At 44.9% G+C, this 14,827-nt stretch overlaps 1 protein-coding gene across 4 annotated transcripts in view; it reads left to right on the forward strand.

Moving 5' to 3' along the window:
- DUS2 (dihydrouridine synthase 2) overlaps positions 1-14,827 on the forward strand; it is a 625,618-nt gene that overhangs the window by 477,897 nt on the left and 132,894 nt on the right. For all 4 annotated transcript variants that reach the window (XM_063945271.1, XM_063945269.1, XM_063945270.1 and 1 more), the window contains one exon: positions 12,937-13,024. In XM_063945271.1, coding sequence (XP_063801341.1) covers positions 12,937-13,024 — 88 coding nt within the window. The remainder of the gene's footprint in view (positions 1-12,936; positions 13,025-14,827) is intronic.

Consider the following 14,827-nt stretch of genomic DNA (forward strand, 5'->3'; position numbering starts at 1 on the left):
TGTGGGATCTCAACGTAGTTCTGGGATTCCTCAAATCACATTGGTTTAAAACCAGTCAAATCTGTGGATTTGAAGCATCTCACATGAAAAGTGACCATGCTCTTGGCCCTGGCCTGGGCCAGGCGAGTGTCAAATTGGTGGTTTTTTTCTCAAAAAAGCCCATATCTGTTTGTCCATTCGGACAGGGCAGAGCTGCGGACTCGTCCCCAGTTCTCTCCCTAAGTTGGTGTCAGTGTTTCACCTGAACCAGCTTATTGTGGTGCCTTGCGCCTACTAGGGACTTGGAGGACTCCAAGTTGCTGGATGTTGTCAGGGCCCTGAAAGTATAGGTTCCAGGACGGCTGGAGTCAGGAAAACTGACTTGCTGTTATCCTGTATGCACCCAACAAACTGGGTGCTCTTGCGTCTAAGCAGACTATTGCTAGTTGGATGTATAATACAATTCAGCTTGCACATTCTGTGGCAGGCCTGCCACAGCCAAAATATGTAAATGCCCATTCCACAAGGAAGGTGGGCTCATCTTGGGCGGCTGCCCGAGGGGTCTCGGCATTACAACTTTGCCGAGCTGCTACTTGGTCAGGGGCAAACACGTTTGCAAAATTCTACAAATTTGATACCCTGGCTGAGGAGGACCTGGAGTTCTCTCATTCGGTGCTGCAGAGTCATCCGCACTCTCCCGCCCGTTTGGGAGCTTTGGTATAATCCCCATGGTCCTTTCAGGAACCCCAGCATCCACTAGGACGATAGAGAAAATAAGAATTTACTTACCGATAATTCTATTTCTCGGAGTCCGTAGTGGATGCTGGGCGCCCATCCCAAGTGCGGATTATCTGCATTACTTGTACATAGTTACAAAAAATCGGGTTATTATTGTTGTGAGCCATCTTTCAGAGGCTCCGCTGTTATCATACTGTTAACTGGGTTCAGATCACAGGTTGTACAGTGTGATTGGTGTGGCTGGTATGAGTCTTACCCGGGATTCAAAATCCTTCCTTATTGTGTACGCTCGTCCGGGCACAGTATCCTAACTGAGGCTTGGAGGAGGGTCATAGGGGGAGGAGCCAGTGCACACCACCTGATCCTAAAGCTTTACTTTTTGTGCCCTGTCTCCTGCGGAGCCGCTATTCCCCATGGTCCTTTCAGGAACCCCAGCATCCACTACGGACTCCGAGAAATAGAATTATCGGTAAGTAAATTCTTATTTTTACCACAACCCCAAAAGCAGTGTATAAAATTAGCTGAGTAGTATCTACATTTCAAACAAACTCCAGTTTCTTCTGCGTTGAGCAGGGGAAATGTATGTATGGTCCTCAAATGCACCTCTTGCAAGTACGCTGATTGCAACGATTTGAGGGATTTGTCATAATGTGTGCGGTCAGGTCAGGTGATTGTGGCCAGCGACGGCAACTCATGTCGCCAAGTTTCATGGTCGACCAAGCTTGGGAGGAAGAGTCAGCTAGTAATTTGGAGTACAAAAATTTATGTGAAGTAGGGCTCTAAGAAGAGAGATTAAAATATCTCGAGAATGGGCATTACGCAGTAGAGGACCAAGCGTAGTCGCATAGTGACGGACCTGGAGGTACATAAAGAACTGTTTCGGTATTTGATATATATATATTTTGAAGCTCTGAAAAGGTACAAATCTTGCCCCCAGGTTAAAAGACTTTAGATGCTTCTAATCCCTTAGTGCCTTATCTCTCCAGCAATAGTAGTAAGAATTAGACAATGAAGGTGCAAAAGCCAGGTTACCCCATGAAGGAACAAACGGAGAGCTGAGATGGTTTCTACACAATTTCCTATTAATGGCGATTCATGCATAATAGTTGTTTCTAAAGATAACATTGTTAAGAATTTCAGGAGGGATATTGAATGGTTTGGTGTGTAGTAGAGCGGCTGGGGTGTAAGAGTGAAGCAAATCATTGTCAAGAGATAAATCAGTAGAGGTGGAATTATTTAGCAACCAATCCGTTATGCGGAATAGAATGGACAGGGAATATAAACGTAGATTTGGGGCTCTCATTCCACCAGTTTGTCTTGTCGTTTGCAATTTCATTACCGAGATTCTGGCTCGTTTGTGTTTCAGTAACTAACGTGAAGTCATACAAGAAAATGTTTGAAATCGGCAGAAGTTAGGGAGATGGGTAACATCTGTACTAAATGAAAGATTTGGGAGAAAATTATTCTTTTGACTACCGCTAAGCAACCTAGCAATGAAAGAGGGAGGTCTTTCAAGCTTTCATATAGTGTGGCTATTTTTGAAAGTGTAGGAGTATAATTGGCCTTATATAGATAAGTAAGAGGCCGAGTAATGTACAGTATACAGTATGCCTAAATATTTTGATTTGTTAGAAGCAATTTTAAAAGGGGATAAGGATAGTATGGCCTGAACGAAGTCAGGAGGGACACAGACAGGTAGAATTTCAGATTCGGAAACGTTTATTTTGAGGCCTGAGATTTCGCCCAAAGGAAGAAATTAACTCTGTAGTGCTAGGGGCTGAAGTAGAAGGGTTCGAAAGATAAAGATGCATGTCCTCTGCGAACATGGAAATATTCAATTCGACTACCCCAATTGATATAGCTTGAATAAAGGGAGAATCGTGAAACGCTACAGCGAGCGATTCTATTGCGACATCGAAAAGGAGGGGAGAGAGAGGGCATCCCTTTCTATAGTGCCTCTAGCTATCAAATTTGGGCTACAGAGAAGACTGTTGCATGAAATTTGGGAAGTACCATTTTTTTAAGGTGTTTGTATCAATGTTATAAAAGAAAGGGAAAATCCGAAATGTAACATAGTTTCAGACAAGTGAGGCCATAGTATCATGTCAAAGGATTTCTCGGCGTCCCAAGCTAAAATAAATGATGGATCCAGTATTCTAGATCACATGTTCTCAAACTCGGTCCTCAGGACCCCACACAGTGCATGTTTTGCAGGTAACCCAGCAGGTGCACAGGTGTATTAACTACTCACTGACACATTGTAAAAGGTGCACAGGTGGAGCTAATTATTTCACTTGCGATTCTGTGAGGAGACCTGCAAAACATGCACCGTGTGGGGTCCTGAGTACCGAGTTTGAGAACCTATGTTCTAGATGCATGTAGGTGTTGTATGGCCGGGAAGATCTTGCGAATTCGCAACAGAATGATCTCCCATAATGAAGCCCGTTTGGTCTGAATGAACCACATGTGGGTGTATAAATTTAAAGGCAGTCTGCTAAGATTTTAGTAAAGATTTTATAGTCTACATTTAGAAGAGAGATAGGACAGTATGAGCCTGAGAGGGATTTGTCTGGTTTAGGTAGGACTTTAATGATTGTCAAATTAAAATACAACAGAATAAATTGTTTAGTAATGATTCGATTATAGACTTCTACCACTAGGGGAGTAATTTTGGGACTCAGGATTCTATAAAATTCTCCCAAAAATCCATCCAGGGCCGGGGCTTTAGCCCATTTTTAGATGATGAATTGCGAATGATACCTCTTCAAGGGTTATAGGATTAGTCAATAGGGATAGCATATCAGGAGGAACTTGAGGGAGAGGAGAGTACTCCCCGGGGACTTCTGGATTACATTCCAACTCCAGTGAGGGGCACTTAGGGGGAGCAGATTGGGGAACTGAATACAGAGATTCATAAAATGAATTCATAATTACTGAAATCTAATTACCAGAAGTAAGACTACCATCTGCCAGTTTCAGGGGCAGAGGCGTATCTAGCTTGGGGCGAGATGGGCGCGTGCCCTGGGCGCCGTGGCAGCCCCAGCAGAGGGGGGCGCCACCGGCACCTGCACGGCCCGCTCGCCCCATGCGACAGGGTTTGGAGCCGCAAGCGCTCCTGGCGGCGCTCTCCCTGTCTGCCAGGCTCCGGTTGCCATACGCGCACGCAGGGGGGGGGGGTCTGAGTACCTAGAACCCCCCCCCCCTGGCCGGCGGTGTATCACGCAGCTCACTGATGTGTGCATCCTCTGTCCAATCCACACACAGACTCTGGCGGCCGCTGGCTGCATGCAGCTCCGCCCAGGCTGTTCACGCGGTTGGAGCTTGAGCGGCAGCGGCGACAACAGACTTTCATCACTCCCTAGTCCCACACTTAGCACACTCAGCAGCAGCAAGGTCTGTGTGCGGGGAGCAGGGGGGAAAGCAGGCGCCGGTAGTTATGCTGGTCGGGTCACGGCACTCAAAGTCCGGAGTAACTGCAGCTCTTTCACCGGCATGAGGGGACTGGAGGGGGTGGGTAGACTTGAATATTGATGGTGTCTGTGCTGTCCATGGTGGGGGGATGATGGTGCTTGTGTTCCCTGTCTATGAAAGGGGGGGGGGGGGGATAATAATGGTGTCCGTGCTGTCCATGGTGGGGGGATGATGGTGCTTGTGTTCCCTGTCTATGAAGGGGGGTGGTGGTGCTGGTGTGTGAATAATGATGGTGTCTGTTCTGTCTATGGTGGGGGGATGATGGTGCTTGTGTTCCCTGTCTATGAAGGAGGGGGGGGGGGGGGTGCTGGTGTGTGAATAATGATTGTGTCTGTGCTGTGTCCATGGTGGGGGGATGATGGTGCTTGTGTTCCCTGTCTATCAAGGGAAGGGATGCTGGTGTGTGAATAATATAATGGTGTCTGTGATGTGTGTCTATGAGGGGCGATGGCGGTTTGGGTGCTGTGGAGGGATCATGTTATCTGTGCTGTATCTATGGAGGAGTCGTGGTACTAGTGGAGGGATGGTGATGTCTGACTATGGAGTTGATGGTGCTTGTGCTCTGTCTATGGGGGAGAAGATGCTGGAATGTGGTGCTTGTGCTGTATATAGGTTGGTATCGATATCCTGGCTATCGGGATCCCGGCACCCAGCATACCGGCGCCAGGATCCCAACCGTCGGAATGCCGGCAGTGGGGTGAGTGCAAAAGAGACCCCACGCTGTTTATTCTCCTTTCAGGGGTGTTGTGGACACCCCAAGAGGGAGAATAGTTGTAGGTATCCCGGCAGTCAGGATCCTGCAGCCAGTATGCAGAGCTCCGGGTTCCCGACAGCCAGGATATCGACTGCATCCCGCTGTATATATTTATTATAAATGAATGTGTGTATAATATATAGATATAGGCATATAGATAAAAAAATTGTATATCCGGCACTCCAGTCTGTATATAGTATAGTTGCCCGGTGCCCTTCGATGTGGACTTAAAATAGATTGTAATGGTGGCGACACTCACGGTCATATAAAAAAAGTAGTATTAAATACTTCTATGTTTCAGTTTTATATAAAAAAAAGTTGGTTTTAATGAGTGCCACCACCATTACAGTATATAGATGTATGGAAACCCCCCTAAAAATCCACTGGCTGCTGTGCCTGTCACACTGTACTGGCAGCGGCAGCCAGGAGCCTCCCCCTACTCCCCCCCCCCCCCCCCCCCCCTGCACAGTCTGCTTGCGCGCGTTCACAACCTCGGAGGTGCGCGGCCTGGACGTGCACGTAAGCAGGCCGCCTCTGTTTAAACGTTCCTGTCGGGGGGGAGAGGTGGTGGGGTGCGGGACAGTGTGCGTATGTGTTAATTGTGTGTGTGTGGGATAATGTGCGTGTGTGTTAATTGTATGTGTGTGGGACAGTGTGCGTGTGTGTTAATTGTGTGTGTGTGTGTGTGTGTGGGACAGTGTGAGTGTGTGTAAACTTTTGCAGTCCAGTGTGTGTGGGGGAGGGGAAAGTATGAGAATGTGTGTGTAGTCTGAGTGGGTGTGTGGGGTTTGGGGGGTGGCCTGTGTGTGTGTAATCTACAGTGTGTGTGTGTGTGTGTGTGTGTGTGTGTGTAAGTAAGGGGGTGGGGCAGTCTGTGTGTGTGGGCGGGATGTATTAATGGCCATTTACCGAAGAGGGATCACGGGCACCGAGATGCCCTACTCATTCACCATCCAGCTGGGTGGCCGAGCCGGGCAGGTGGAAAGCCAGCAGCAGGGCAGCATGACGGATATCATCAGCCCAGGGTGCGGGCTGTAAGGCACGTGCGGAGCGGTGCAGAGCCCAAAGCCGGAGATCGGCAGCATGTTGACCGGCAACAAGCGGCTTCTGCTTCCGCGTTCAACATGCTGCCGATCTCTGGCTTTGGGCTACGCAGGGTTCGGGGGATGGGTGTCCTCTGCCAGTGTACTGCAGCTCCGGGGGTGCGGGCTCCGGAGGCTCTCAGCACTGTTGAATATCCAGCTGCCTCAAGTATGTACAGTCCGCACCCTCGGCTGCTGATATCCGGCATGCTGCTGCTGGCTGTCCCCCCGCCCGGCTCGGCCACACAGCTATACGGTGAGAAGGGCATCTCAGTTCCTGAGGTTTAATACATATGCCTCAGTAAATGGCCTCTGCGGTAAACGATACTAATGCTTACCATGGCAGTAACAGCGGGGAGGACGGCGCACATCGGGATCCTGCAGCTGCAGAGGAGAACCCCTTCGGAGCGCAGCAGACCACACTGAAAAGGGTGCATCCCCGCTGCAGTGCTCTGCATCCCAGGTGGCGCCGAGGACGTGGAGTGTTGGAGGTGGCAGAAGCGCCGCAGCTTGGGATGAGAAACCGCTGCAACCCTTCCGCTGCTAAACTCTGCGATTAGTTAATTAAGGGGGTAGGCTCCCCTCACCACAGTGCCCCACAGGCCTTGTTAATTAAAGGGGTAGGATCCCCTCACTATATAATGTGAATTTTGGCTCATACCATGTGCTGTAACGTGAATTTTGGCTCATACTGTGTGCTATAATGTGAATTTCGGCTCATACTGTGTGCTATAATATGAATTTCGGCTCATGCCGTGTGGGGTAATGTGAATTTCGGCTCATACCGTGTGCTGTAATGTGAATTTCGGCTCATACCATGTGGGGAAATGTGAATTTTGGCTCATACTGTGTGCTATAATGTGAATTTTGGCTCATACTGTGAGCTATAATGTGAAAGGGGCACCAGTACTAGATAGTATAAGGGGTCCTACTACACTGAAGGACACGCCCCTTTTGAGTGACCACGCCCCCTTCTCCGGGGCGCGCGCATAATTGCTATCCACACTTTCATTCCCCCTTCAAAAATTCAACTTCAACCACTGCACCTACATCTATACATACACACCCTGACATCTTTATATACAGTGACACCAGTGGCGTGTGCACGTACTTTCCTTCTGTAGTATTATTATTATTATTATTATTTATTTTTATTTTTTTTTGGTGGGGAAGGGGGGCGCCATTATTGATCTTGCCCTGGGCTCCAAAAACCCTAGCTACGCCTCTGTTCAGGGGCCAAGTGCCATTTAACAACTTGGTTAAAACTTCCGATATTTGTTACAAAATTATGGTTTCGAAAATTGGTGTTGAATAGATGACGGTCTCCCATGGCATGTAAATATTTATCAAAATGGGTTTTTTTTACAGTCAAATATAGTAGTTTGGTGTCTGGGGAGGGACAAGTTTTAAAGATTTGTTAAGCATCTGTTAGAGACTTTTGTAATACAGTTTGAGTATCCCTTATCCAAAATGCTTGGGACCAGAGGTATTTTGCATATCGGATTTTTCCGTATTTTTGAATAATTGCATACCATAATGAGATCTCATGGCGATGGAACCTAAGTCTAAGTACAGAATACATTTATGTTACATATACACCTTATACACACAGCCGGAAGGTAATTTTAGGCAATATTTTTTGTAACTTTGTGCATTGAACAAAGTGTATCTACATTCACACAATTCATTTATGTTTCATATACACCTTATACACACAGCCTGAAGGTCATTTAATACAATATTTTTAATAACTTTGTGTATTAAACAAAGTTGGTGTACATTGAGCCATCAAAAAACAAAGGTTTCACTATCTCACTCTCACTCAAAAAAGTCCGTATTTCAGAATATTCCGTATTTCGGAATATTTGGATATGGGATACTCAACCTGTACTAGATATGAAGATGCAAATAGTTTTTTGGATGTTGAAAAGTAGGATATAATCATACCTCTCAAAACAGAATTGGCTGCTTGCCAGAACAGTAATGGAGTATAATCAATATATAGTGACTTATTGAAGGAAAAGTCATGCCATGCTTCCTTCAATAATTCGCAAAATATTTGGTATTTGGCTAGGTGGGAAGGGAACCTCCACTTTCTGACATAAGTAGGTTTGTTAGATATGCTGATGTCAAACCAGAGAATTGCTGGAGGGATTAGAATGATCTAAATAAAAGGAAGAGATTAAATTAATGTCTCCTCCTATTATCAGGTATTCATGAGCAGGAACACGAAGGGGTAAATTTACTAAGATAAGAGTTCTATTTAAGATGAGATGTTGCCCATAGCAACCAATCAGATTCCAGGTATTAACTTCTAGAAGGTGCTAGATAAATGAGAAGTAAAATATGATTGGTTGCTATGGGCAACATCCCATCTTAAATAGAACTCCCATCTTAGTAAATTTACCCCAAAGTCTGGCTAAAAGTGAGCTAAATTATTAGCCTATTAGCTAACAAATTTGCTGCTGCGATCAGATCTGAATTACCCCCATAGTTTGCAGGTTCCAGGGCTGGAGTACATGATTGGGTTATAATCTATGCACTTTGGTGTCCAGTACTGTTTTACCTGGTTTGCTCCTCTGTTCTGAGTCCCTCATCTGTATTCTGGGATCAGGTCTTGCGTCAGAGAAGTACCAGGACTATAGCTTCCTCGAGCTCTTTTCTAGTTATACAGGTTAAGTATCCCTTATCCAAAATGCTTGGGACCAGAGGTATTTTGGATATGGGATTTTTCCGTATTTTGGAATAATTGCATACCATAATGAGATATCAGGGCGATGGGACCTAAGTCTAAGCACAGAATGCATTTATGTTTTATATACACCTTATACACACAGCCTGAATGTCATTTTAGCTAATATTTTTTATAACTTTGTGCAATAAACAAAGTGTGTCTACATTCACACAATTCATTTAGGCTTTTTCATGGTAAGGACAATACGTGTTTGGAATTCCCTGCCCGAGGGAGTTGTAATGGCGGAATCTGTCAACACCTTTAAGAATGGGTTAGATAAATTCCTAATGGATAAGGATATCCAGGGGTATGGTGCATAGTCATGCATTATAGTTACTATAAATAGGGATAAAATGCAACGGCTGACAGCAGCATCAGTCAGAAATTTTAGTCAAATCATCATGCATAGGAGACCACAAATAGGTTGAACTCGATGGACAATTGTCTTTTTTTCAACCTCAGATACTATGTTTCATATACACCTTATACACACAGCCTGAAGGTCATTTAATACAATATTTGTAATAACTTTGTGTATTAAACAAAGTTTGTGTACATTGAGCCATCAAAAAACAAAGGTTTCATTATCTCACTCTCACTCAAAAAAAAGTCTGTATTTCGGAATATTTGGATATGGGATACTCAACCTGTATAAGACTGATTCCTGATTTGGATTCCGGTTCCATTCTGTCAGTACTATGTTGCTTTGAGATCTAGGGGTTTCCTTCTGGTGTGTGTCTCTGACCTGGTCTTTATTGATCATTAGGTGAGAAGTCATTCGGTGACCTGGTGGCTCCTAGTTCCATTTCAGTATCCGTGCATATCACCAGTCTGAGATTTCTAGGTGTCACTAATGTGCTTAATTTCCTGCAAATCCTATGAGCCTTTGACCATCAAGCCTCATTCTGAATCACTCCATGAGCATATTGATATTATATCCTCCTCACGTCACTCATACGCCTTATCAGCAGAGCCCAAGGGTTCCGATGCAGATCAAACTTTCTCATTCTGTGACAGGATCTTTTGAAAGTATAAGTATCAGCTCTCTATCTATTTTCAGAAGAGGTTGGCTATTATTCCAGAAGTGTTAAGTTCAGATAAGACTGAACACACCCTTGCCTAGTTTTTGCACATCCCCATTGTAAGAAGTTTCCCGCAGATGAAGGAAAGAAAAACAAGATGTGTTGGTACTTACTGGTTAAATCTCTTTCTCTGACTTCATTTGTTGGTCACTTTGATATCTCCCTTATTTTTTGAATATATGAGAAGGTTGCTAGTAACTTTTTCTTCAAGCTACTGAGGAAGGAGTTGAAAGGGAGGAGCTAATATAACCCTTAAAGAGTTATCTCATTAAGTGGTCTATTCATGAAGCACTGAAAAGAATGGAGAAGTGAGCCTGTGGAGAAGTTGGCCATGGCAACCAATCAGATGTTCCGTAAAATTGTCTAGTACGCAAGCTAAAAATGTTGCTTCAATGCTGATTGGTTGCCATGGGCAACTTCTGCACTGGATCACTTCTCCACCCTTTTCACTGCTTCATGAATAGACCCCTAAGTACTGATGTCTCAATCCCTCACCACCCCATTGTAAGAAGTGTCCCCTAGATGAAGTCATAGAAAAATATTTAACTGGTTAAGTACCAAAATATCTTTTTATGTCTTATCTTCTTATCATGGGGATGTGCAAAAGCTGCCTCTAGTAAAATATTTCAATAGTGACATCATTTCTCACTAAAGGAGAGATGTATCAATCCTTGGAGAGAGATAAAGTGGAAAACTTGCCAAATCAGCTTCTAACTATGCTAGATAAATGACAGAAACTGATTGGTTGCTCTTGCCAACTGCTCCACTTCATGTATCTCCAAGGCTCGATACATCTCACAATAAAAAATGTAAGCCCCTTAAAAAGACATAATTTATGTACAGCAGGCATGATGCGGAGTTGTATGTTTAACAGGCACCTGTACAGTGCATCCGGAAAGTATTCACAGCGCTTCACTTTTTCCACTTTTGTTATGTTGCAGCCTTTTTCCAAAATGGAATAAATTCACATTTTCCCTCAAAATTCTACACACAATAACCCATAATGACAACGTGAAAAAACGTTTTTTTGCGATTTTTGCAAATTTATTAAAACTAAAAAACTTAAGAAATCACATGTACATACTGTAAGTATTCACAGACTTTGCTCAATACATTGTTGATGCACCTTTGGCAGCAATTACAGCCATAAGTCATTTTGAATATGATGCCACAAGCTTGGCACACCTATCTTTGGCCAGTTTCACCCATTCCTCTTTGCAGCACCTCTCAAGCTCCATCAGGTTGGATGGGAAGCGTCGGTGCACAGCCATTTTCAGATCTCTCCAGAGATGTTCAATCAGATTCAAGTCTGGGCTCTGGCTGGGCCACTCAAGGACATTCACAGAGTTGTCCTGAAGTCACTCCTTTGATATCTTGGCTGTGTGCTTAGGGTCGTTGTCCTACTGAAAGATAAACTGTCACCCCAGTCTAAGGTCAAGAGCGCTCTGTAGCAGGTTTTCCTACAAGATGTACATTGCTGCATTCATCTTTCCCTCTATCCTGACTAGTCTCCCAATTCCTGCAGCTGAAAAACATCCCCACAGCATGATGCTGCTACTGTAGGGATGGTATTGGCCTGGTGATGAGCAGTGTCTGGTTTCCTCCAAACAAGAAGCCTGGCATTCACGCCAAAGAGTTCAATCTTTGTCTCATCAGACCAGAGAATTTTGTTTCTCATCATCTGAAAGTCCTCAGGCGCAATTTGGCAAACTCCAGGCGGACTGCCATGTGCTTTTCACTAAAGAGTGGCTTCCGTCTGGCCACTCTACCATATAGGTCTGATTGGTGGATTACTGCAGAGATGGTTGTCCTTCTGGAAGCTTATCCTCTCTCCACGGAGGAATGCTGTAGCTCTGACAGAGTGACAATCGGCTTCTTGGTCACCTCCCTGACTAGAGCCTTTCTCCCCTAGTCGCTCACTTTGGATGGCCGGCCAGCTCTAGGAAGAGTCCTGGTGGTTCTGAACTTCTTCCATTTATGGATGATGGGGGCCACTGTGTTCATGGGACCTTCAAAACAGCAGATATTTTTCTGAACCCTTCCCCAGATTTGTGCCTCGACACAATCCTGTCTCGTAGGTCTACAGACAATTCTTTTGACTTCATGCTTGGTTTGTGCTCAGACATGCACTGTCAAGTGTGGGACCTTATATAGACAGGTGTGTGCCTTTCCAAATCATGTCCAATCAACTGAATTTACCACAGGTGGACTCAAATTAAGCTGTAGGAACATATCAAGGATGATCAGTGGAAACAGTATGCACCTGAGCTAAATTTTGAGCATCATGGCAAGGGCTGTGTATACTTATGTACATGTGATTTATTCGTTTTTTATTTTTAATAAAGTAGCAAAAATCGCAAAAAAAAATATTATTTATTCCATTTTAGAATAAGTCTATTCCAAAATGTGGAAAAAAGTGAAGCGCTATGAATACTTTTCTATTGCACTGTAATGCAGATATTTGCCTGTATGTGGGATTATGGTCTTGGGCTACAGAGTATGTACTATACAAAAACACAAAAGATATGCTCAGTCAGTGGGATACATTCAGATTGCCATCAGCCCCTGTATCACACTTACTTACTCTTCCAGAATGGCCAGGAGGCTCCCAAAAATCGGGTGGCGTTCCCGGCCGACTGAAAGAGTTGGAAAGTCTCCCGGCCATCAGCTGAGCCCCCGCACATCCTGGGGACACACTCATGTATCCCACACAGCGGGGGTGCCGATGACGCAATCTGTGTAGCGGAGGCGGGGCCATGATGATGCAATCTTGTGACCACGCCCCTGCTCCTTCCCATTATGCCTCTCTTTTACACACCCCCTGCTGAGCCTTCCGGAGGAGGCAGCCAAAATGTCGGCATCTGTGCCCTGTATGTGTAAGTAACTGTATGCTATTGTGCTTTTCCTCCGAGCTATGTCAGTGGGTATTGTATCCACACCTACTGCAGGTTAACTAATACAAGTGAAATAAAATAACTTAAGTCACCTAGTCTTATTATTTTGTTTGTGTGATCAGACATGCATTAATATTGTATTATTTTGATGGTTTTTGGTATTGTCATTCACGGTTTCTTATTTTATTTTCCTTTATCATAGAAAAGACTACCGACCCCAAGTCACTCCCAAGATGCTCCTTCTGGAATGGTGCAGGAAAGAAAAATTTCCCCAGCCAGTATATCAAACTGTGAGTTTATGAAAGCAATCATTAAGACATAAAGTGGAAAAGAGTGCATGCATGGAGAGAGAGATTGGGTCATAGGCATAACAAAGAAAGATTTGCAGACCTCTCCAGCTGCATCCAGGTAGCTAAACAGAATTCACTCATTACCTTTGGTGCTTCCATGTTTTGTTATTGCAATAGCCATGGCAACTGCATTCCTCATCAAGGCTTAAAATAGTTTTGTTACATCAGCCAGGTAGTACGACATTTTATTAACATTTACTTATATAGCGACAGCGTATTCCTTTGCTCATTTCACTTGTAGCTCCTTCACTCATCGCCCAAAAAATAAGTACATACTGTACGTTGTTTCTAAACTTGTGCAAGTGTGGCTGTTTGCCAAGGAAATAAATGCATGTGGCATGAGTGTGGTTCTAAGCTATGATGCCACACCACTGCTCTAAGAACAAAGGTTGCCTCTTCCTCCCTTGGTCTGTAGAAGGTACAAAGCTACTGTTGGAGCCAGGGCAGAGCTTGAAAGGTATGAATGTGTATCATAGTAGGGGAAAGGCCTCCTAGGGTTGCCAGGGCGCCTTCGTCGGCCACCGTTTCATTGATGTGATTGTACTGTGAGAAGTTCCTTTTACACCTTTTTGCTTGCCTGGATTCAGGATAGGTTCTCATCATAGGCTCATTGTAGACTCTCTCCAACTTCATGGCGATTCTGGATTTAATAAGTTAGCCTTATAGCCAAAGCTAAGCTAGCCTATGTATGTGGCCTAAGGAAAAGGAATACGAACTGTGGTCTGATTTAACAATTGCTTCATCTGTATGTAGATACAGTACACAATGTATAATACTGTTTTCTGTAAATTTAGCATTCTCCAATTTCTCTAAAAAAAAAAACAGTGATGTCTAACTCTGGGAATGCTCAAGATTTATATTGGGGCTAATTCAGACCTGACCGCGATCAGGTCTGAACTGTACATGCGGCGCCGCCACATGCCAGACAGCCGAATGCTGTCTCAGCCCTGATTGACAGATAGACAGGCAGTCACTGGGCGGGAGGGGGCAGGCTGGCGGCATTTGCCCGCTGTTCATGGGACGCGGTATTGGCAATGCAGGCGTGGCCGGACCGTTGGGGGTGGGGGCTTTTGGCCTCAGCGGCTGCGTGACGTCACATGCAGCCGCTGCGACTCTCACAGCGATGAGTAGCTCCTGCCGCTGTGCAATGCTTTTGTACTTGTGCGGCGGGCAGGGCCTGACGTGGAGGGGACTAGCCCTGTGCTGGGTATATCCCCCCACATGTCAGGGAAGCTGATCGTAGATGTGCTAAATTTAGCACATCTCCGATCAGGTCTGAGTTAGCACCATTGTTAGCCCCACGGTTATCTTGGCTAGTTTGCTGCGCATAGGCACCACATGGTTTATTAACATAAACCCTTCATCTATTGTTCTCAGCTGCAATACAATACAGAGAACAATACAGCAGGGGAATAAGTCCGATTGCTCAGTCTCCGTTAATCCTATTAAAGGTCAAGGTAAACATGGATCCATCTGAAATATTTATATACAACTGTAAAATACTAGTTACTGCAGCAGGATACATTGGTTTCCACAGGAAAACATCGGGGTATAGAGTGGATCTTAAGACACCAACAAGCTAAAGCTTTAGGCTGTCCCAGGATGCATTGGGACCTCCTCTATAACCCCGCCTCCAGGCACTGAGAGCTCAGTTTTGAGTTAATGCCTGCAGCAGCAGGTCACCTAACAGGAGGGCTGCACTTGGATGCCCTGAAAAAGCTTTCTAAAAAGATTTCTTCAACT

Source organism: Pseudophryne corroboree, chromosome 11 (genome assembly GCF_028390025.1).
Source record: "Pseudophryne corroboree isolate aPseCor3 chromosome 11, aPseCor3.hap2, whole genome shotgun sequence".
Lineage (NCBI taxonomy): Eukaryota > Metazoa > Chordata > Amphibia > Anura > Myobatrachidae > Pseudophryne > Pseudophryne corroboree.